Genomic DNA, 24,659 nt, shown 5'->3' on the forward strand with positions numbered 1-24,659 from the left:
ATAATTTTTTTAACTTTCTATTTTCAATACTTGTTTTTGTTTATGGTTTAATTTTTAAATTCAAAATAATGATTAATTTTGTTATTTTAATATTTTTTATAACTTAAATTTGTTGTATTCATTATTTTATCTTTTTTTATAGAGATATAATAAATAAAATTTGAATCGCTAAAAATTGTAAAAATATATTAACTTCACAATAAAAATAAAATAAAAAATAAATTCATTCAATTTCAATCTAATATAACATTTTCCCGAGTACAATTAGAGCGTACATGCTCATTGTAACTTTCAATCCTATTCATATATGGAGTCATCCATGCATTTGCACAATCATATCTAAAATAAGCCCATTGTGGAGCAATTGTAGGCATTGGGTACCCTCCTGTCAATGTTACCTTGACATAATGGTTATTATTAACATAACCAAGGGTTATTGCTACATGCTCGTACCAAGGTGGTGGGCTAGATCGAAGTGGTAAATATGTTGTACTGCCGGCCATACTCAAAACATGTAGTATCACATTGTATCGGGAAGCAATTAGTACACCCATCTCCGGCATAGTCATCCAGTGCTCAACTGGTGCACACCGATCTTGTGCAAAAAAATTCAACATGTTATAGGCATTATACCATCCTTGAGTTCCAAACATATCGGTATATTCCATTGTGTGAGACTCTAGTTCTTCGATTAAATTGGATCGAATTTTGAACCATTCGTCCTCCTTAAAACCGAGACAGAGAGCTACGGCTCGAAATCCACAGTTTCCGTCAGATTTCACATCTTGCACTTGCATGATAAAAGGATGGAATATAACCGGAAGTTGAAGCATATATGGATGGTAAAAGTGTCTATCACCTGAAGTTGGTGCAGCTGAACAACTATTCCGAGCTTGTTCTTGAAATTGAATATTATTTGGCTCGGCTTTAGTTTTTCTGAGAGATAGAGTTCTTATGAGAGATTCGTTTTTTGAAGTGGGACGCCCACGAACATTTATTTGCACGGGTGGCTCACGGATCGAAGTTGTAGATGGCGCGATCAACTCCCTCAACTTTCTCAATATGTTGAATTTACCGGTTCTTGATTGTTTCTTGAACTGATCCTTAAACATATGAAGCTCATGCTCAACACCAAAATCTTCATTGGTTAGAGAGATGGAAGATGATAAGTCGAGCTTCCTCCAAAAGATATCAATCGAATCAAGTGGGATAGGCTTACCACAGTTAAAATATTTTACCTGCTCGTGTGCACATGGAAGCCCGCAACTTGTTCGCAATCGACATCCACAATTTTCAAAAGTAATCCCGCCAGCCCGTGACCTCTCAAACTCATTAAAAATGAGATTCAGTGCATGAATAGACACAAATCCTCGCAATTCTTGAAAATGTGACGTGTTGAACCGATGTCGAATCAAAATTTTGCTTTGTTCAAGACTTGCTTTGATGGATGTGTCCTGTGACTGAATGACTCTGTCGATATAAACCAATGATGTCTCCAAATCTGACTGCGATGACTCCAAGTATTTTTTTAACTTGGCATGCTGACTCTCAACTCTGTTCGTGGTGTGATTTCCAAAATTGAGATATCGATCAGTCCAAACAGATACAAACATTTCTTTATACGGTTGCAGCCAATTATCATCAATATAACCAAAAACACCTGAAAATGTGAATAATTGAAGAAATAATTACAGTAGTTGAACAAATATGCCTTGTTAAAAAAAATATTAAAATATACATCGAATAATACCTGGAAAGTCAACCAAAACTGCTTGTATTTGAGCTAAATGGAACATATATGATTCATGAGTCTGAGACTCAACTAATGCGTTCCATGATTTGTAGAATAAATCCCAATGATGGTTTGAGGGGATCGATGCCCTGCACTTTCTCAAAATACTTCTATAGATGTGCCATCTACAAAGTAATCCTTTAGCATCCGGATACACATTTTTACATGCTTTCATCAATGCCAACTCTCGATCCGTGACGATAACACGCGGGGTAATGCATCCCTCAATTGTGGCTTTGAGACAATTTAATGCCCAAGTATAATTGGACTCATTCTCTTTGTGCATGAAGGCGAACGCTATGCAAAATGTCATGTTGGTCGAAGTTACACCAACCATTTCGACGAGAGGCATCGAGTACCTATTTGTCTTATAGGTTGCATCTATCAACAGGACATGTGGAAATGCACGCCACTTCTCCATAGATTTAGGATGAACGAAGAATAAATCTTCTAACTCATCTGTTGCATTATTAGTTCGACTCTCATGCACATAACCATTGTTATGTAAAAAAGACATAACAACTTGCATTTGAGTTTTACCTGCATTATCCATCATCCGGAATTTTTGGCGTGCATTGTATATGGTTTTTGTGATGGAAACATTATCCGGATTTTGCATCTTCACCGACGTTAAAATATCTCGTGGTTTCACATGCATCGCTGACAAATTTTCCACCAATTCGACTTCATTTCCTGATAATCGCCTTGCATAAGGGTGACCTTCAAGGTGCAATGCAGGCTCATGATTATGGACTCCGCATATTACCCTAACCCTCCAGCAACCATCAACACGTATGTATTTCCCCTCCAATTGGAATGGACAATCAATTTTTCTTGTACCCGTGTTTTTAGATGAGATTTTTTTTGGCACGTAAGTACCACCACGGTCACACTGAAATATAACTGTAGGACTTTTATTCCGGGACCTTTTAATCACAATAACATAACCGAGATCCCGACCTCTACTTTGAACCCATTCAATTAAATCTTCGCGAGACATGAATGCCTAATAAAAAAATTATTTGTATCAATAATAAAAATACCTAATTAATTAATTATAATCATAAGTATACGTACTAATTAATAATCATAATAATAATTACATGCATGTATACCAACAAATTAAAAAAAACAAACAAACAAAAACAAAAACAGAAATTAAGTATACGTACTAATTAATAATAATAATAATAATAATAATAATAATAATAATAATAATAATAATAATAATTACATGCTTACAATAATAATAAGTATGCGTATGAATTTTGTTTACCGTTTCTGTAGACAATTCGCATGCAACCTCGAGATTTAGGTTCACTTGATCATCATCTTTAGTTCTATTGTCATCATAAATTTCGATTGCATTTTCGTCCTAAACAAACAAACAAATAACAACTCTTAATATATAAAGACAAAATAATATATTCAATATTGATATATTAGAGCAATGAATTTCTAATCAAAAATAAATATACATATCTAAATTTCTAAATAATATATAAAAGCAATGAATATATAAATAATACGTAATATTCAATTTACTAAGTTCACACACACACACATATATATCTATATATATATATATATATATATATATATATATATATATATATATATGAAATTAATGAACATATATGAAAGCAATGAACTTAAATTTCTAAATAATATATGAAAGCAATGAACTTAAATTTTTAAATAATATATAAAAGCAATGAACAAATATACATAAGTTCAATTGTAACATTTCAGTAACAATTCAAATAAAAAAAAATTAAAATACCTCGTAATGTTGTTGATTTTGATTTGGACCATTGTAACTAAGAAATTGGCTTTGATTTTGATCGTTGTAGCTAAACAAATTATCTATCCAACCGTCCATCACACACACACGAATTTTGATTTTGATTTTGATTGTATGACATGTACATCACACACACACACCACATATATATAGAGCCATTTAAGTCTTTTGGATTCCTTGCCATTCATTCTACACGTAATTTCATTTCACTAACAACAATATTAACTAAAAAATATGAATTGAAATTGTAAATTTACAAAATATATGTATTAAAATTATCAAGTTCAAAAAACTATCTATTGAAATCATAAATTTAAAATAAACATATATCGAAAAACAAAAAAAAATGGACCAGGAAGGCAAGGAGGCAGAAAAAAAAAAAAAAAAAAAAAAAAAAAAAAAAGGCTGCTGGCTGCTCCGTTTTTTTTTTTTTTTTTTTTTTTTAATTACATTTTGACCTCATAATTGTAAATTTAATAGGGTGGTGCAAATAGCATTTTGACCACCCATTAGGCTATTTGCACCACCCATATTTACTACCTTTTTACATTTTCAAAGTGCTTTATACCTCATTTTAGTCAATGGGTGGTGCAAATAGCAACACCCTAACTAACATGGGCATTGTGTATTGGAGCTTCTTGAAATTTGATCCAAATGGATGAACATCCTCGCTATAAGTCTTGAAACTTTTTTTTTTGAAAACTATAAGTCTTGAAACTTGAGATGCATTGCTACGTTGCCAGGCGTCTCCTGCCATGTGCTATGCTATCCCATCATTTTCAACACATTTAATTTGCTTCTACCATGCAACGTTTTTTTTTTAATAAATAATTTTCCACAATTGGCTATGCTCTTGTTGCATGAATCATATGTATTAAAATCTTGTCGTAATTGACATTTTTGTTTCAAAAATGATTTTAAACGAACTTGGTCAATTTGGGGCAGCCCAAAGTTCCCAACACATTAACTACAAGATGTCTTGGGCAAATTATTCTATAGACCCAGGTCCACATTACAAGATGAATCTAGATTCAAAAATATACAATTTATATACCAAATGTTCACAATTTACGTTTTAAAAATTCACAATTTATGATGACTTTATATTGTATTTAGAAAATTCTCAAAACTAAGAAACACAATTTATATTTTATATGTTCACAATTCAAATACTAAAAATACACAATTTAATACTAGAGTCCACCTTGTAAGATGATTATGGTCCCATGGTATAACAACGGGAAGTCTTATCATTGGGCTGAAGTACAGATTTTGCTCACCCAGGGGCCCAATTAGAGGCTCACTTTAGTAAACTATTTTGTTTGATCAATCATTATTGTATGAACCATGGTCCATACAAGCTGTGTGGATCATATTTTGTATATTATAAAATAATATCATTTAATACAAAAATAATGTACATTTAATACATTAAAAATGTACATTGTATTTAGAGAATGTACATTATTTGAGTACTGAAAATACATTATTTTGGATAATGTACATTCAGTACATAAATAATGTACATTTAATATATTAAAAATGTACTTTTTATTATGGTCCACACAATAATTTGCCTTGTTCGATACGATTGGCTAAACTGGTCATAGATGTGAAAAGTTAGAAGAATAACTAGAGATCGAGTTTCACCAGTGGCAGTGTGAGGGCAACCTCTCAAAGTGAGGGGGGCTCCTTGTGTGCAGTAAGCAAATGTCTAGCCTCTGTGATTTATGTTCAGTTGAGTTATTATAATTTACATTCTTTCAGATACTCTGTCGGGTCGGAGTGTAGGAGACCGTTAGAGTTGGAAGGCTTCATTATTGAGTCCTAATTAATGCATGTGTTAATGTATCTCACATTAGTTACTGATGAAAATTTGAGCTAATATATAAGGTTCAAGCCCTTTTCAAATAAATAAATAAATAAGGTTCAAGTTAAATATACATTTATGGACTAACTAACTTTTTGTAGGGAAAATAGGACATGGGGTCATATCACATGTATTATCACATCAATATAGTGAAATCTTTTATTTAACTTAGTTTTAAAAGGTCTACAGTTTTTCTCTTTCATTTTTTGGCATTAAAATCATGTCTCACTCCTTAAATATCTCTAGAGGTTGTGTTGTTTCCTAAACAATCAATACAAAATGTGTGACCACTGGTGTCTAGCGGGTAAATTTTTATCATGTGTAATAATTTAAAAATCACACACAAAATGTAAATTGCATTAAAAAAAATGTGTGCAACAAGCTCAATTAATAGGGTGTTGGTATAAGTGTATAACAACACGTGAAGGAGGCAAATTATGCTGTGTAACTGTGTCCAACTTGCAAGATGGACACGGTTTCAAAACTGTTCATAATTATGAATATATAGTTTAAAAATTATGAACATATAATTTTATAATTATGAACATAGAGTTGTGAACATAATTATGAACATATAGTTCTGTAATTTTTAATATAGAGATTCAGTAATTGTGAATATAAAGTTCAAAAATTATGAATATATAACTTTATAATTATGAACATATAGTTCAGTAATTATGAACATAGAGTTCTGTAATTGTGAATATAGAATTCAATAATTATGAATATGAAATTAAAAAAATATGAATATATAATTCAGTAATTATAAACATAGAATCATATCCACCTTACAAGGTGGACAAGGTTCCACAGCGTAACGATTGCGTGATCGACTATAAAGTATAAACACAGTTTTTTTCCCTACATTTTTAATATTAAAGATGGAGAAAAATAATAGGTGTCAAGTCCATTACACAAAGACCAATAATGGCCCATAACTATTTTATATGTATATTTCTGGTTGCCAATGGGAAGCCCAAATCCTTAAGATGCACTTCTGAGTCAGCTCAAGAAAGCCCACAAGTCTCTTTCATCACATAAAATCCATAGTCAATTTGTCAACTCAATCTTCAAATTGTGACATTAAATCATTACTCTCTTTTTAAATGAGAACAAAATCTCAATCATTACTCGAAAGTGTACAATTTAAACCCTACACCCTACAACTGTTAATAAAACAAAATTTATAGGGGGTGTTTGATAAATGGTTGAGAGCTGATTTTGTTAGTAGGTTTAACTAGTTGATAGCATTAGCTAGTTGTAGAAAAATGTTTGATAAATTAGCTGTTAGCTGATTATATACAAATATTTTTCTAAAAAAACTACTTTGAATAGCTTTTTGAATTTTAGCATTTTGAAGTAAAAAATTATTGCAAAAGCTAATTAATCAAACACTCATATTGATTACTTCAAAAAAAATACCCATATTGATTATTTAAGCAAGTTAAACAACTAATAGTGATCAAATAAGTCAAAATTGACTGATAGGCTATTATTTTACCAAACAGAACCATAAAATTATTTTAATTTATTAACCAGTTGAACTGTATTTGAAGAGCAAATTCGTATTTAGAGCTTAATGTGATATTAGTGTCTTAGTTGATAAGATCAGTACAATCTTTACTTGTTCAATATTCGTGTCAAAATAAATAAATATAGTCATCTTTGTATTATTATTGCATGGTTTGAGTTTTAAAATCAAGTTGAGTTTCGAGTATTAACTACTTAAACTCAATGTAATTTGATTGTACCTCTAATTTGAATTGTGAATCTCTCTTGTGTCTATTGAACAAATTTTGATATAGTTTGTACATAACATATGATATTTACACTACTATGATGCTAATTCGTATTCAGTTTAAGTTATACCCATAAAGTTTGACTCTTACTTAAAAATAACATAACTAAATGTATGCATTTCATGTGTTATCAGTTATGAAAGATTTAATTAAAAGAATGCTCTAAGCTATATATATATATAAGCACCCTTGAGATATTATGCAAAGTTAATTATTAAAAATTGTATTAACTATTAAGCAAATCTTACTTGATAATTTTAAGGTGTTGATCCGTATTGGTACTTCTTTCCGGGACAAACATCCACTCCTCAGAGCAAGCCCACATTTTGGTTTTTACTTAGGATTTGGTAGCTTCCACAATGAAAGTGAAGAAGGAGATGAGAAAAGAATAAAAGAAAAATGTTAGGTTGGTTGTTAGTTGGCGACAACCCTAACGCGCCTAGTAGGCGTTGTTGGTGCACGAAATATGCACCGACTAGTTTTGTTATTGTTTTTTTTTTTAATAGTCAACAAGGCTCACAAAAAATTTCACATTCTGCAAGCACCCAAACTAACCCTCGCTTTCATCCACCTCACTAAAATAACTACCTAATATTACTATCGGGGATGCTCTTAATGTGACAATTGCATGTTTGTGATGTGGCAACTGCGGTTGTTGGAAGGTTTGAAATATGACATTTTAGCACACCATGGACGGATTATTTATGAGTAACAAGTATAAGAGCAACTATTATTTTCTTATAAAAACTTGAAGATTGGACCGACCGTCAGCTGGCACATGATTAGCACGCACTGCCCTTAGGGTTGGGGTTCAGCCTTTTGGAAGAATGATTAGCACGCATTCGTTAAGCCACCCAAACTCTTTTCATCTTTATTTATTTTAAATCAGTTATTTCTATTAAAACTCGATTTCTTTCTCGTACTACCTCGCTCCCTCCTTCTTCCAGCCACCATAGAATATATACTCTTATAGAAATAAAAGATATCAATAAATTATAGATAAAAACCAATAATAAGTATACCATTTAAAAAAAAATGTTGCTTTTATTGTTGTATATAATAATAATAATAATATAAAAATAAAAAAATATGGGTTATATATTAGTGATAGGAGGAAAAAAGAAAATGGCATTTGATTTGAGTGAAATGAGGTGGAAGGGTGTATAAACGCAGGCTGAATAGTAGGAGTCAAGAACGCAGCGCAGCGCCATTTCCATTGGGCGAAAGTAGGAGAGGAGAGGACCCATTCAAACTAAGCTAAGAGGGACTCCCTCGAGTGACTGAAATCCATAAACTACATTCATTTCTTGCCTTTTGGCTTACTCTCATCTCATCTCGTCTCGTAATAACCACCAAAAAGCCGTGCGTGCGTGCGTGCCCCTAATGGCATCCAACTCCCCAAAACCCTAGATTCAAAAATTAGGGTTCATTTTCCTCTCCATTTCCTCGTCTTCTCGCGCTCCCCATCCCTTGCCCATGGAGGATTCCGACCGGAACAAGCTCTTTCTTGGAGGGGTTTCCTGGGAGACCACCGACGAGACCTTGAGGGAGCACTTTTCGAAGTATGGGACTGTGGTTAGCTCCGTGATCGCCAAGGATCGGAATACCGGTAACCCGAGGGGCTTCGCTTTCGTCTCCTTCTCTGACCCTTCCGCCGTCGACACCGCCCTTCAAGACACCCATGAAATTCTCGGTAGAACGGTGAGTCTCTGTCTCTCTCTGTTTAAGGCATTACGTGTATTCGCACCCACAAACACACACTTTTCTAGGGCTTGTTTGCAATGGTAAAGTTTGCGTCTTTTTTCTTCTTAAGCGCCTTTTTGTTCTTATTTTGATATCGCCAAGGTTCTCTTTTTTCAGGAAATGAGAGTTTTATGATATTATGGTGCTTTTATACCCTTATTTTTCTTTGCAAAGCTATTCTGGCCTGTTATTTTGTTATAAAAGATGAAGCTTTGGTCATTTGGCTGTTTGATTGTAGTTACTCTGTTATGTTTTCATAGGTAGAGGTGAAAAGAGCCATACCCAAAAGTGAACAGCAGCAGAATAGGGGATTGAATAGGAATGGTAGGGCTAACGGTAGGAACAATGACCAGTTTAGGACGAAGAAGATTTTTGTAGGGGGTTTATCAGCTAATCTAACTGAGGAAGAGTTCAAGAGTTATTTCGAAAGGTTTGGTAGGATCACAGATGTAGTTGTGATGCATGACAACATGACTCATAGGCCGCGGGGGTTTGGGTTCATTACTTTCGATTCGGAGGATGCAGTTGAGGAAGTGATGCAGAAGAATTTCCACGAGCTGTGTGGGAAGCTGGTGGAAGTGAAGAGGGCTGTGCCGAAAGATGGTAGTGTTAGTAATATTGGATATAACGCGAGGGTAACTAGCGGAACCAGTTCTACCATTGGTGATTACCAGCACGGGAATTATCCGGCTTATAGTCCTAGATATGGAGTTTACCCCGCTTATGGGCCTGTTACAGGATATGGAAGCGCTGCTGCTGCTGCTGCTGCTGGGTATCCGTATGGAGCTGGAATGGTTGGAGGCGGGTTTCCATCTGGAGCGGGAGCGTATGGTGGACTTGGGTATGGTGTGGCTTCGTTTCAACCTAGGAGTCCTTGGAATGTCCCTGCAATGGCTGGGCCGAGAGGAAGTCCAGTGCTTTATGGCGGGACTGCCTTCTATCCTGCTTATATGAATGGTGGTGCCGGGGCAATGAGCTTGTCTGCCAGCGGATTCAATGAATTTTTAGGAGGTGGAATGAGCGGGAAGTCTGGGCAGTTTGGCATGGGGGAATCTCAAGGGGCATCCGGTTCGGTGCATTCTCAGATTGGCAGGGGAGGTGGTGTAGATTATAATTCCTTTGGTTCTCTCGGTGGTGCTACTAGCAATCAGAGCCGGAGAGGTAATGACGAAAACAAATCTTACTCTGCTGGTAATTCTAACTGATTATTTTGTGACAAAATGTGGATATGGTGACAGGTTAGTGTTTCTCCACTCTGATGGATTGGTGGGGGAGAGTCTTGTGGTCATTTGTTCAGGTGTCCTTTGTTAGGACATCTTTTTTTTTTTTTTTTTTTTTTTTTTAATTGTCAGATGTTGCTTGTTTGTGTCATTTTTATTTTCAATAACTCATGGGTACAGATTCAAGACAGCTGTAACATAATTCTTTTAAGTTCATATCTTTCCAGAGTGTTTTGGCTTTTTTGTTTATTTTATTTTATTTATTATTATTAATTAAACAAATCAATTATGATTTTGATTGTTTGTTTTAAGTGGATAATTTCCCATCTTTGGAGACAATCAGTCTGACTGTATCTTGCCAACTTCCCTCAAGTATTTAAGAGATGTCCCTTTGAAACTACATGTGACTGATTGATGCTATCTTTTTGTATATATCTGTAATTTATGGCTTTATGCTTTCTTCTGATTTAGCTAGTCTTGAAAGCTTACAACCAAAGCACTTCAAAGTGGAAAACATAGTTCATAACCAATTTTCTTGATTCCTATTTCCCCCTGGTTGCATAAGAGGTTTTTGTTCATAGATTGGTTGGATGCATTGTGGTTTGTTTACTTTGATTTACGGGAAAGCTCACAATTCCTACTGAGAATGTGCATTCTGGGTGAATGTTTGTTTGACCCTTGACTGACAAAGGATCATAAGAAGGTAAATCAAATCAACTGTTCATAGTTGATCGGTTCACACTAAGAAGGTCAATAAGGTCGATAGACATATGACTGTTCACAGCAAATGCATATCCTGAGTATCTTTGGGGAGTTGATGCAATCTCGGGTCTTTCGAGTATAGTGATATTATTGTTTTTAGTCTTAAACTTTCTGGGTGAATGTTTGTTTGACCCTTGACTGACAAAGGATCATAAGAAGGTAAATCAAATCAACTGTTCATAGTTGATCGGTTCATACTAAGAAGGTCAATAAGGTCGATAGACATATGACTGTTCACAGCAAATGCATATCCTTAGTATCTTTGGGGAGTTGATGCAATCTCGGCTCTTTCGAGTATAGTGATATTATTGTTTTTAGTCTTAAAAATTTAATCACTTATTCAAATTAACTGCCTGTGGTTTCACCTTTTAATAAATTTTAACTAGTCGTATTTTTAAAATGACGACTTTACTTTTGGAATGACTACAACTAGTTGAAATCTGAAAGTTAAAAAAATATATACACGAGCAATTTAAAAATTTAAAACTAAACGTGATAAAATTAGTAATGGGCATATATACATCAACATCTCAAAGAGTTTAGACATACAATATCAAGAAACAAGATAAAAATGAACACAATCTTCAACATCTCAAAGAGTTTAGACATACAATATAAAGAAACAAGATAAAAATGAACACAATCTTCAGATCCATGGAAGAATGGGACGAGTTCATTATTCAACTACCTTCTTCTTCTCCTGCAAATAAGAATGAGTACAAAATAGAAAGCTTGAAACAGGCGAAAAATTAAGAGGGTTAATTCGTGGCCACTTGCCAGTTGGAGAGGAGACGAAGAACGATGAATCTGCTGCTACTCCCCTCTTCTCACATATGCTCCCTCAAATTCATTCACCCAATTCCTCCCCTTTTCTCCTCCATTTCCACCCATGCTTCCATGCCCAAGATTCGCCCCACTGATACGAACGCCGCCGGTGAGGATCCAGTATCTTCCGTCGCTCAAGATAGGGTTCCTCTCGTAGGTGTTATCCAGAAAGGGAAACCCAATTCTTCTTCCCCAATTCCCAAATGGGGGTAAGCCAGATTATCCACCTAATATATTTGGGTTGATTTCTTTTTGTTATTAAAGTTGTAATTTTTCTGCTTTAAATTGGGATTTTTAGTAAAGTGGCATTGCTGTTGTTCTCCGCAGTTGAAAGATTCAGCCATGGTTTTGAGGTTTTTGACTTTGAGACGCTTCGAACAGCCGACCCTTTCATTGTTGGTAAGGGATTTTTACTCTTCTGCTATGCTATAGAATAAGTTTTTTCTTACTTGTTTTCCTTTTCAACTAATACATGTTTTAAAGTGTGGAGTTGGAATTCTCTGAGTTGCATTTGATGCACGGTTCGATAGGGTGGTTTTTGAGTGCATCTTTTCTTGGAGGTTACGGGGAGGATGGTCGAGGTATGAATGGCCTGTCTAAATCATGTATTGCTGCAACAAAGTCTTGTGCTTTAGGTATCCCGGTGAGTTTTTCTCGAACAACCAACACATTAGCTACTATATATGTATTTTAATCCTATGGCATCTGTTTGTGCTTGAATTATGGTACTAGATAGTAACGTTCTATGTAGTGTAACTTGTAAATTTTTAAGGATTTAGATGCTTAAGTGAAGTATGAGATGATGTAGACCAATGGTAGCATAGTCGGAAGTTATACTAGTTGAAGACTCCAACTAGATTGGCAATGAGGTTTGGTTGAGCCGACTTTCGTTCAACTTATGGTGCTATATTAGGTACCCTAATTGCAGGGTGTGTGGTAATTATATATGGTTTTAACGCCATTTCATCTCCATAGAAAAGGTACACATGGAGAGAGGAGCATAACGATGATATCCGATGCAATTTTGATGCAAAAGCATCTTTGAATCTCAGTATGACCTTTAGCCGAATTCGCAAAGCTCGGGTGAAGAATAAATCCCCTCCGAAATGGATTTCACCGCGGGTCTACAAGGATCTAGAGCAATTATGGGATACATCACTAAATGTGAAATAATGAAACAGGGCTTGAATACTGTAATCGTCGATGACAGGCCATCATCACTCTACACAGACGGATCCATACCCATGTCAAAGCGGGATCAAGAGCTTATAACTCTCGATGGGAAAGGTGGGTTTCACCCGGCCAAGGTGAATGGTGCTATAATGGGGTGTATCAAGAAACATTTCACTAAAGCTGTGAAAACATACCGTGAAGTACCCCCGAGCTTAAAGAAGTATGGTTCAATGAGTTCAGAGTAAGTGCACTATCCTAGTTAACAATCTCTCCATTTCATTTAGCATATATATATATATATATATATATATATAGGCCAGTGTTCCCGTGAGTCCACCCTGTTATATGAGTCCGTGTGGACAGATCTGGGTCATTGAATACTTGAGATCAATGGCTTAGATTTGGCCAACTGTGCACTTCACTTGCACAGTTCGTGTTGTAGTTATAAAAAAGTTTAATCTGTTTTGCTGTCTGCAGAAAATGTATATATGGAAAGAGGAGGATGAGACTAATATTCGACGCACGTTTGATGCAAAGGCATCTAGCCAGCTCCTAAATAACCTTATCCATATTCGCAAAAGGCGTCTGGAGAATAAATCTCCTCCAAAATGGATTTCACTGGAGATTTACAAGGAACTGGAGCAATTATGGGATGACTACAAAAGAGAAAAAGTGGATCAGGAATGGTTCAAAGTACACAAACTCGACGACTTCATCTTATTAGAGTGAAGATCTCTGCAGACGTGTGGTCGTGCTCGAGAATGCTAAATGTCAATTGGCTACAGCGTTCTGGGAAGCTGTTCGGGGTCATTGCTTCCGATAAGTTTCAATGTGATGATGATGATCCAGCGCAATGTGGTCGTGGCCGGGGTGGCTGGGTAGCGGTGAGGATGGCGGAGGTGATGTTTACTCGGTTGGCAACTGAGGGTGGTGGATCCTATGCTACTAACTTTGTCCTTGAGACAAACAAGGTGGTATGACAGTTAGTTGTGGATTTCTGCTAGATGTTCTTGTGATAGATTAATTCATCGCTTTGAATAACTTATCTCTTAGAAATACACATAATAGGGTTGAAAAATATTTCCCCCAATTTTTGGTCGAAAACAATGCCGGAATCCTAGTGATCTGTTATCATAGGTTACTAACCAGTTTTTGGGTTTCATTGCATCATTTAATTGCAACTTTAAACAGTTTAGGCACCTAATTGACTTTTTCTGGTAAAGTAAGAGGGTCTATTTGACCTTTTTTCCCGTAAGATATAGTCAAAGTAAAATTAAAAATGAGTTAATACCCAAATTAGTCTTCAACTGTAGTGGTTTTTCTCGATTTAATCATAAACGACTTTTTGTGCATAATTATGTCCTCGACTTTGATGGTTTTTTCAAATAAGTCCTCAACTGTTATAATTAATGATTAAATTGAGAAAAATCACTTAGGCGAGAACTGAATTGGATAAAATCACTATACTCGAAAATTAATTTGAGTAAAATTACTATAGTCAGGATTAAATTGGACATTAATAGAGATAGAATTACTAAATTGTCTTAACATAGGACTCAATTGGACAAAATTATAAAAGTCGATGACCTAATTAAGCACAAAAAATAATTTAAGACTACATTAAAAAAAAATTCTTGAGGACTAAATTGAGTATTAACCCAATTAAAAATGGTCACCTACTCACCTCTAGAGAATTAATAAAAATTGTGAAATTAAATAAAATTTTATTGTGGGCATGAATTTGCATTTTCCAAAATAAAAATATGAGTGGGCACCGGCGAGTCCACGACCGGTCGACCGCTATCATCATCCATTGATTCATTGGAGACGAAGAGCGATGAATCTGCTGCTACCAGGCGGAGGCGGAGGACCCTCACTCTCCTCTTCGCACCTATGCTCCCTCAAATTCATTCACCCTCTCCCCCCTCTTTTCTCCTCCATTTCTCACGCGCCCAAGATTCGCTGCAAGCCCATCACTCTCGCCAGAGCCGACACCGGAGCTTCCCGCCCCACCGCGACCACCGCCGCACCCAGTTCAACTCCTCTGAACGCCAGAGCCGATGAGGACGCGATATCTTTGGTCACCCAAGACGAGGTTCCTCTTGAAGGTGTTATCCAGTTCGAGAAGCCCGATTCTTCTTCCAAGATTTCCAAATGGGGGTAATGCTTTCTTCTTTGCTGGATTGCCCGCCTTGTATTTTTTGGTTGATTTTGTTTTTTCTTCGTTCTGGAGTGATTAAAGTTGTAATCTTTCTGCTTTAAATTGGGAAATTTTAGCAAAGTGGCATTGCTAGCTGGTGGGGATGTCGCCGCTTTGCTCTTGTTCTCCGCAGTTGGAAGATTCAGCCATGGTTTTCCTGTTTTTGAGCCTGAGACTTTGCGAACAGCTGACCCCTTCATTGCTGGTAAGGATTTTTACTGTTCTATAAAGAATAGGTTTTTATTTATTTATTTTTTGTTACACTCTAACCTATTAGTAGTATCTGTTGAAAGTAATGCCATCAAACCATAAGGAATAAGTTTTTTCTTCCTTGTTTTTGCTTTCAACTAATGCATGTTTTAAAGGGTGGACATGAAATTCTTTGAGTTGTATTTGCTGCACGATTCGACAGGGTGGTTTTTGAGTGCATATTTTCTCGGGGGTTATGGAGAGGATGGTCGAGGTATGAATGGCCTGTTTAAAGCATTTATTGCTGCAACAAAGTCTTGGGCTTTAGGTATCCCGGTGAGTTTTCCTTGTACATTCAACAGATTAGCTGCTATATATTGATAATCCTATTGCATCTGTTTGTGCTTGAGTTATGCTACTATATAGTAATGTTGTAATTAGTGATAGTGTAACGGTGTCACTTGTAAATTTAAGGATTCTGATGCTCAAGTGAAATGCTGATCCCGACAACTTGATTTACTTGGCTTTTGCATGGTATAACCTGAAGTACCAAAAATTTTGTTATAGAATTTCAGTTTTGTTAATTGTAACTTGTAAGAGTATGTGACTTTGCTGTTGGAGTTCACCTGTTGTTTCATGCCTTCGAAGCTAAGTTTGCCCGGATATGAGGGTTACGGTGATTTTGATATCTGCCTATGTCTAATACTTGTTTAGCTTTTATGTATCAAAAAAAGTTTAGGAAAAAGGGTCAAGTAGGCCCTTAAACTTTAAAAGGTTGCAACTTGCAATTAAGCCCTTAAACATGTTAATTTAGAGCATTGAAGTCTAGAAACCAGTTGGTGACTTGTAATTACAAGTCACTGGGGTTCCGGCTGGCCTCTGACCACATTTCGGCCAAAAACACCGGCAAATCGTCAGAGGTTTGCCGGAACCCTAGTGACCTGTAATGTGACCTGTAATTACAGGTCACTAACCGGTTTCTAGGCATCAATGCTCTAAATTAACATGTTTAAGGGCTTAATTGCAACCTTTGAAAGTTTAAGGGCCTAATTGACTTGAGTAAAGTTCAGGAGCCTATTTGACCCTTTTCCCAAAAGTTTATATGGTATTATGGTGTGTGATGAGGTTTTGTTTGAAAATTGGGAGTCCAACGGGAGAACGGTGGCACAGTTGAAATTCTCTTACATTTCTATTGTGCCCTTAACGAAAAGTGGAGCTGGTTTCATATAAGGATTTGATATAGAAGTGAGCTAGAATTAGAACCACTATTTTGGAATTTGATTAACGGTTGGAAGAAGAGGAATTCGGGACTATGGGGATTGTAGGCTTGGCTAGCAAAGCAGTGAGGAATTGTTATATAACTGAGATTGTAGGTGTCTAACTGGAGTACCGGATTAACTTTTGAGCCATAACGTCCCGAAGGATAACAAAAAACCCTTTTAACTAATGTCTGCCAGACTCGTACCCACGCTGGCCCGCTGGGGTTATTGATGTGGACCCACGCAATACCTGCCGTGGGTACCTTTGGCAACACAAACAGGGATGAATACGTTTGATACACTACATTTCAAAATAAGGGTCAAAGAAAGAAGCATCCAATGTTCATTCTCAAATAATAAACTGAATAATTGGTCTGCAAGCTTTGACCTTTAAGTAGAGAAAATATAGGACGTTAAAATATTTGCAAGAAAATCCTTAGAATTAAACATCTCATGAAATGTTGCCTGAAAAAAATTCAGAACTTGAATAACTTGCACAATTTGTTTCATCACGGTTTTGTACGAGTTATTTAATCTCAATGCTCTTCGGTGGATTCTCTTTGATTTATTCTGTTCTTGATTTTCCTATTAGGACAGTTTTATCTTCTCTCCATCTTATGATTTCATATCTACCTAGAATACAAATGATATAAGATACATGTTACTTTGGTTGGTTATCTAACTGCACTGTAAACTGCAAACATGTTATAACATCAACTCTCTCTTCTTGCATGAGGACAAGTGATGCTATATAAATAAAAGAATCGTGACGATTTCCAGAATCAAGTTGTTCAAGTACACTCTTGTCATAAATTTACCCAACTCATCATTTTGTACTTCACTTCTCGGGCAGTTGGGTTTAGCCATAAGGGCTGCAACAGTGGGTCACGTACCGCCAGTCAACTTTGTAACAGTCACCATGGGGAGCACCGCTATATTACTTATTGGATGGAGGACGTTGTTGTTTAGCGTTCTTCCTGATGATCGGAAGAAGAAGAATGATGTATATAAGCGCGGTAGTCCATTTGAGCTTTTCGAGGTAACGGTTTTCTCTTGTGCTTACTAGGTCGATTTCTAAGGAGTGATTCTGCCTTTCTGTGTGTATGTACACTGCTTTTTCTAGCTAGGGACTTTGCTTGTCCACAAAAAGGCAAGATTTCTCGCCCCGGGGGCCCTACATTCTGGCCCGACATGATTTGTGGAGGTGGTAAATCACGGTGACTTAGTGGCCTATTGGGTGGGAGGATTAGTGTCTGGTGCTCACAATGAGCCCACCACATTAGATGTAACTCTCACGTTGTGGTTGTTAGGGCTCGATCTTGCGTCCTTTCTAGGGACTTTGCTAAGTGGATATATTTGCATTCAATACTGACAATAATTTTTTTTTTTTTGATTTGCAGTTGCTGACATCTTTGGTTAGAAGATGGTGAATGATGGGTAGCAACAACATTGAGCTTTCTTGTCTGTAGTAATTCTCTGAGAAGGCAATTTTCAAGTTGTACATGTTTTCTGTGATCAAGAACAAAGTGCAATATATACTGCCATTATACAATTTTAATAGTACAGTATTTGATTATATATATATATATATATATATATATATATATATATATATATATATATATATATATATATATATATATATATATATATAAAGAGAAAGAGAGAGAGAGTCAGGTTCCCGTTTGAACAGTACTTTCCGTGCGGCCGTGCAATCACGCACCATTAGATAGACAAATGCACCACAAAGTATCTGAAAATGTACCATTAGGTGGTGCATTTTTTTGGTGTGTTGTGCATTTTATGGTGCATTTGTGCATTTTTGAACAGTGTTGTGCGTTTATGCATACTTAATGGTGCAATTTGCACCGACCTCACGGGAAGCTCTGTTCTCATTTGAATCGGTATATATATATATATATATATATATATATATATATATATATATATATATATGGCATTAAATCAATTCTGGCAACATTTGTCACTTATAGGTACATTATTGGTTTGGAGGTTCCACCAGATTTGCCTGCAACAAAGAAATGGTTTCTAGGAATTTGAATTTTTAGAAGATTTGTAGAAAAAAAAAATGCAGCAAATAATTCTTGACAATGAATTATAGTAGAACTAATTTCCAAAATGGTTAACACAATTATGTTGATTTTACTATATTCGGCTTTTAATTTTATTAATAATAAAGTCATTGATTATGAAATTCTTACGTATTTTATTCTTTTGTTAATAATTTTGTTAAGCAACTGCGGAATTTGAGGGCAAATAAGTTATTTTTACGCATTCCTCCTCCAAACCTCAAGATATTACGGAGTATTTGTTTTGCTCTTTGGGGCACAGTTCAATTGATTAGCAACTATAGGGTGCATAATTAGAATCATTCACCGGTCTACTAACTTTTTAGTATAAAAATTATGTTTCACTCACTTGATAACCTTTTCGGATCAATAACTATGTTTAGTTAATGGGTTAGACACCATGGTTGAAAAAATCTATAGTCGTTCGGGGCGTTAACGCCTAGGCGCCGATTAATCGGCGCATGTATTTTTTATTTTTTAAAAAATTATTTAAAATTTTTAAATATTTTAAAACTTGATAATTATAAACTATTTAATACTTTAATGATTCTTGTCAAAAAAATATATTTTAACGGTTAATACTAAAATATTAAATATTAACCTAAAAAACATCTAGAGATAGAACAATTTAGGGTTATTTCGCTAAAATGATATTGTTTTGAGTGCAATAACCTATTTAAAAAGGAAGTTAACAATAGCTAATCAACTGACTAGGTGATCTAGTTGATGCCTAGGCGACCTAGTCGATGCCTAGGCGGTCTAGTCAGTGCCTAGGACACCTAGTAGGCGCCTAGGTGACCTAGGCAGTTAGTGCATAGGCGCCCTAAGCGACACTTAGGCGGTCTAGTCGGCCGCCTAGCGCTTAGGCGCCGATTAATTAATGCCTAGACAAAATTTTTACAACACTATTAGACACCAGAAATGAGAATGAAAGTCATACACGCTGTTTGGTTGACAACTTTTTAAAACATAAGTATATGATTTGATTACCGCTACAATTACAAAACACATTATCTAATTAAAATCACGTATCATTCTATTTTTTCAGCCTTATCACTCCTTATTTCGTTGCTTCTTCACCAATCTCTCCTCACTTCATCAACTTCCTGCATTATCTACCCACCACATCTGACACCCTTAAGATCAATTGTCTTAATTATATTCTGATTATTAATGATTACTTCAATTTCACCCTACTACCAAACACCCAAAATATTTCACCAAAATCCATTCCAATTCCCATCTAATAGGTAGTTTGGATATGAAAAGAGGTAGGTGTGGTGTGTAGCATACTGGGGAGCTAATCATAGGCTAGCTGAGAATTTTGTCATGCAACCGCCAGGCAAGCTAGCTAAGAGCAAGGGATTGGATTTCTTTTCTTTGTGTTGGGTCCCATCCGTTGGATCTTGGCAGCCATGAAATAGCATCACATCAGATCTCCCTCCCCCACCCCTCCCTCCCTCCAGGGCCTAAACCCTAGTGGCCACCGCCTGTCAGATCAATCCCTGTTTGACTGCGAGCGGTGGTGATTCCGATTGATCTATTCATGCATTGTCTGTTTTCATCTTTTTTCCGAATATTATTGTCACCCTGCCCTCCCTGCCTGCCTGCCTTCAAAGGATATATACAGATTTCATTTCATTTCATTGGATTCATATACTATCCTTCTTATGTATGTGTGCCACCAAAGTCAAATCCTTTTTACTTTCAGGTACAATGTGTTGAAGATTTGTGCTAATCAATTTCAAATTTAGCACAATGCACACACCTGTTTTACTGCATACATATATATATATATATATATATATATATATATATATATAGGTGACAAATTCAATCACTAAAAATAGGTCGTCATGCTTAGAGCAACCGCAACAATAAATTCGAAGTTGGGTTTTTTGTTAGACCAATCAAGAAAGAAAAAGCGGAAAAAAATTGGAACTTGAGAGTGGTTGCCGGCCAACACACGATCACCCTTAACACGCTCGATCGATTAAAATTACGCTACAATGCTTTACATTTGAATAACCCAAAGGACAAGTTTTCTTTATAAGGCAGCTGGTTATTATGTTAAATTACTCCCAAGAGCATTACTTAACAAATTGTAATAAACCAACACCCAATCAATACAAAAAATGAGCCTGGTTCGACACGTTCTCAACGTCATTATTTACTTATTGTCATTTCAGCGTTTAATCTTTTAACACCGGAATATAATCTCCATCTATCCATGGAAGTAATGCTATAAAGCTAGATTGGTAAATTAACTAGGTGCACTACATGGCTAGTACTAAAAGATATTGAGGTGTGGTACCAAAAATATTATTGTGAAGGTTGGGCTAAGAGGCTACCTATACCAACCAAAGCAATTAAAGAAGTAAATAAATGCAGAGAGGGTAAAGGAATTGGATTACTTTTATCGATGAGGACATCCTGGTGAAAAAGAGATATGTTTCATCTTAAACTACCACAACACCATTATGGGAAAAGTATCCTCCATGGTCTTCTATCCTTTTATAGCTTAATAATTTTATTGGCATTTCTCACTCACACATTTAAGGCATATTTTGATTCTTGGTAACCTTGCAACTTCAGAAACTTTTTAATGCACAAAAAAAAAAAAAATGTAGTTTTACTGGAGTGGGACCAATTACTTAATGCCATTTTCTTGAAATTAAGGGGATATATTTTTACCGTATTTATTGAATTAGTAATTATGTCTTATATATCTTATGAATTTATGTATCGTTGTATGGTGAAATTTTGTCCCTATAAACATAAATTATGTACCTAAGTCAGATTTAAAAAATAAGTAAATATATAACATGTGTATGTGTTTTGTGTTATAAAATTCTGTACTTTACGAGTATGAATTATGTACCTCGTCTTTTCAATCCAGCTGGGTCCATAGACTATGCTATGTGTTTTGTGTTGTGATTTTTTTTTTTTTTTTTGTGGTTTTGTTTTATGAAATTTTGTACCTTACGAGTATGATTCTGTACCTCGTTGTTTCAATTCATGGTCCATAATGTTATGTCGACCCTGATCCATGATATAAATTGCCCTATGTAACATGCTCAGGCCAACCCCTCACACCGGGGGGCAGAAAACATCTCTCTTGTGTAATATGAAGATCCTACGACAAGCTCAACTGAGAAAGTACGAGAATCATGTTTCACCCATTCGACCCTCCCTTATTGGGTTAATTTCATCTAATTAACGCATAGTAAAGTCAATTATATAAAATTCGATACAAATGACACTTTTTAAAAATTACCTTTGGTAGACAATTAGCATTTTTCCTTAGAATATAGTGGCAGGGTGAATGTAATTTGTGGTGATCAGATAAACAGTAGGACAACTCCAGCCAAATTGGTTAGACAATTGATTTGGTAACTACAAGATTTCAAGTTTAATTTATTTGTGAGAAGTGTTTATTGATCTTATTAGTTTGAACCAATGTTGCAAAACACGTTAGGCGCCCCCTAGGCGCCGATTTTTTTTATTTTATTTTATTTTTTTAATTAAAAAAATTTAAAATTTAAAATTTAAAATTTTCAAAATTTAGTAATAAAACATAATGTTTCCATAGTTATTTCTTACAAACTATTTACGTAAGTGTTGTAAAAGTGTTCAAAAGATTGTTTAAACCATCTAAATACATAAAAAAAACTAAAATTAAGAGCAAAAGAAGCATTTTTTTGAGAAATTAGTGGACCAAACTGCCTTCGGCGTTTGCGGTGGATAGATCTAAAAAATATACATAATTTGAAAAAAAATTTGGCCAAAACGGACAACCAAGTCAAAAGTTATGTCTTCCCGAACTTTTTCTACCTTACAACGCAAAAAAAAAAAAAAAAAAATTAAATTAAAATTAAAATTCAACGACGGTTCAGTCGGCTAGACGGTCTAGGCAGCCGCCTAGACCGCCTAGCCGGCCGATCGCGAAGGAGGCCGATTCCGGCCTTCCTGACGACGGCGGTCGGGTGCCTAGGCGCAATTTTTGCAACCATAGTTTGAACTGGTAAGCTATGAGCATAATTTAAATTACCCTTTGAGTAGGGATGATGGGCTTTTCCGTTTGATAAACACTAATGAAATGTATGGACTGATGAGAGAAAGAGGGAGAAACTAAGGTGATTGCGACCAGACAAATGAGCTTAGATAGTGACATATCAACTCCAGTTTATGAGCAGAGAAGAAAGAGGCTACTAACCCTTAGCTGTTACCAATTAAAGTCACATATTGTTCTTGCTTAAGGCTGCCCTATTTCTTGCAACATCCCCCCTTTTTTTTCTCTTTACTTCTCAGTTCTCACACATAATGTCATTAATTCTTTGTCTTCCCATTCTGCAGGTTTTACCAAGCATAATAACCTCTTGCATCATTAGTTAATTGCTTGACCATATTAATTAGTACAATAAATCCCTCGAATGATGTCCGCTTAGTGTCTTGCTCTAAATTATCACACGACTTGTTATATTCGTTTGAATGATGAAGCGGATACAATAAGTTAAGAAACTTTTTTTTAATGATGAGGAAAATTCACAGCGGTTCAGCCACTGTTCGAGAGTGTGAACTGGTTAAATCTCATATTATGACCCTAAGTAGTGGCAAAAAACTACAAGAAGATAAATCAGCGTAAATTGTTTATAGTTTACCGGCTCGACCCAAGAATATCAATACACCATTCCATTAGAAATTGAACTTAAAACCTTGTACTTATTTCACTGGATTGTCCCAATGTGTGTAATTAAGGTTGTTTGGATTTTGTGTGATGTAGAACATTAATGTGAATTGAAGTGAGTTAGAATGTTTTGTGCATAAGATGGGGGGAGCAAGCTAAGGAGGGGGATGAGGGGGGGGGGGGGGGGGGGTTTCTGTGGTCATTCTGCAGTGGGGAGAGAGGTGCAGAGTCTTAAAGAGCAGTTGTCATTCTCAGCTGTTAAGGTAGCCAAAATGTCTGACTTTTATTTTCAGTTCCCTTATCTCTCTCTCTCTTCTTGTAGGCCAAGTGGCTGTGATCTTTGCTTAGATTTGGTTTTGGATTTTGTAGTTTCCCTCCCCCTCTCTCTTTCATCACGTGACTCTCTTTGAGTTTTTTTTTTTTTTTTTTTTTAAATTAATTATGTTCGTAAGTATTCTTTAAGTCTATCATTATATAGATTCGTTTAATTTAATGATAAGTTATACGGAGTATATAATAGTAATTAATAAATATGGAATTAGGACAATTACAATAATGGTTTTTGAATTAGTTTTTGAGATTTTAATGTTTATGTAGAGGACCTCTTAAAAAAAATGTTTATGTAGAGGAGAGAGAATAATTGAGGTTCTTACAATAGAGGCTGAGTTCTTGTCTTTATAGTGGACCCCATCATAAAAAAATTTGAGTTTTGCCTCGCGTGAGACACAAATCTCACGTCCTAGACGTGTAAATCTTTACTTTTAATTTCTTTTTTTTTTTTTTCTTTTAATTTTATTTCTGTTTTTGTTTTTCCCTTCACTCTCATCTTCTTTTTCATAGTCACATATGTAAAAATTTCTCAAAAATTATAACTATTGGAGATGCTCTTATATCTTACAACATTGTTCTGACTCTAGTACCAAATAAACTTGTGTAAAAAAAGAAAAAAAATATCATCATCTGAGATTTGGATTTAAATGTTGAACTTAACTAAAAAGTTTTAACCCATATGGTCAGTGGAATTGAAATTGTTTAGAGTTGTAATTTCTTCAAATGTGAATTCTATGGTTGGTTGGTAGGAATTTTTTTTTTTTTTTTTTTCTAAAAATTTCAATTCCTTAAATTTGGAGAATTGAAATTCCATTGGCTTCCTTTGGTATTTTAGGACAATAATACTTTCACATGCCTTTATTATGTAGGGGCATTTCAATTTTTTTTATCGCTAATTGTTTTCAGTATATTTTTT

At 35.3% G+C, this 24,659-nt stretch overlaps 3 protein-coding genes across 6 annotated transcripts; 2 read left to right on the forward strand and 1 right to left on the reverse strand.

Moving 5' to 3' along the window:
- Window positions 1–233: 233 nt before the first annotated feature.
- Window positions 234–2,792, reverse strand: LOC109152760. The gene is made up of 2 exons (XM_019300407.1): window positions 1,751–2,792; window positions 234–1,660 (listed from the first exon to the last, which is right to left on the reverse strand). Exons 1-2 carry the CDS (start codon window positions 2,790–2,792, stop codon window positions 234–236), a joined length of 2,469 nt encoding a protein of 822 aa, XP_019155952.1.
- Window positions 2,793–8,420: 5,628 nt separating this feature from the next.
- Window positions 8,421–10,469, forward strand: LOC109153187 (heterogeneous nuclear ribonucleoprotein 1-like). Of its 2 annotated transcripts, XM_019301010.1 has the most exons (3): window positions 8,421–8,966; window positions 9,269–10,169; window positions 10,247–10,469. In XM_019301010.1, the coding sequence occupies exons 1-3, from the start codon at window positions 8,742–8,744 to the stop codon at window positions 10,249–10,251; spliced, it is 1,131 nt and encodes a 376-aa protein (XP_019156555.1). In that variant the 5' UTR covers window positions 8,421–8,741; the 3' UTR covers window positions 10,252–10,469. The 2 variants fall into 2 exon arrangements, with proteins under 2 accessions (XP_019156555.1, XP_019156554.1); XM_019301009.1 differs by having other exon boundaries at window positions 9,269–10,469.
- Window positions 10,470–11,775: 1,306 nt separating this feature from the next.
- On the forward strand, window positions 11,776–18,214 carry LOC109153188. 3 transcript variants are annotated; one of them, XR_002049468.1, is made up of 5 exons: window positions 11,776–12,024; window positions 12,114–12,214; window positions 12,346–12,458; window positions 12,791–13,229; window positions 13,466–13,626. XR_002049468.1 is itself a non-coding variant. In XM_019301012.1 (5 exons), exons 1-5 carry the CDS (start codon window positions 14,826–14,828, stop codon window positions 18,064–18,066), a joined length of 780 nt encoding a protein of 259 aa, XP_019156557.1. In that variant the 5' UTR covers window positions 14,733–14,825; the 3' UTR covers window positions 18,067–18,214. The 3 variants fall into 3 exon arrangements, 2 of the variants coding, with proteins under 2 accessions (XP_019156558.1, XP_019156557.1); XM_019301012.1 differs by lacking the exons at window positions 11,776–12,024; window positions 12,114–12,214; window positions 12,346–12,458; window positions 12,791–13,229; window positions 13,466–13,626 and adding exons at window positions 14,733–15,148; window positions 15,266–15,393; window positions 15,601–15,713; window positions 17,490–17,675; window positions 18,037–18,214; XM_019301013.1 differs by lacking the exon at window positions 12,791–13,229 and having other exon boundaries at window positions 13,466–14,033.
- Window positions 18,215–24,659: the final 6,445 nt, after the last annotated feature.

Source organism: Ipomoea nil, unplaced genomic scaffold (assembly GCF_001879475.1).
Source record: "Ipomoea nil cultivar Tokyo-kokei standard unplaced genomic scaffold, Asagao_1.1 scaffold2480, whole genome shotgun sequence".
Classification (NCBI taxonomy): Eukaryota; Viridiplantae; Streptophyta; class Magnoliopsida; order Solanales; family Convolvulaceae; genus Ipomoea; species Ipomoea nil.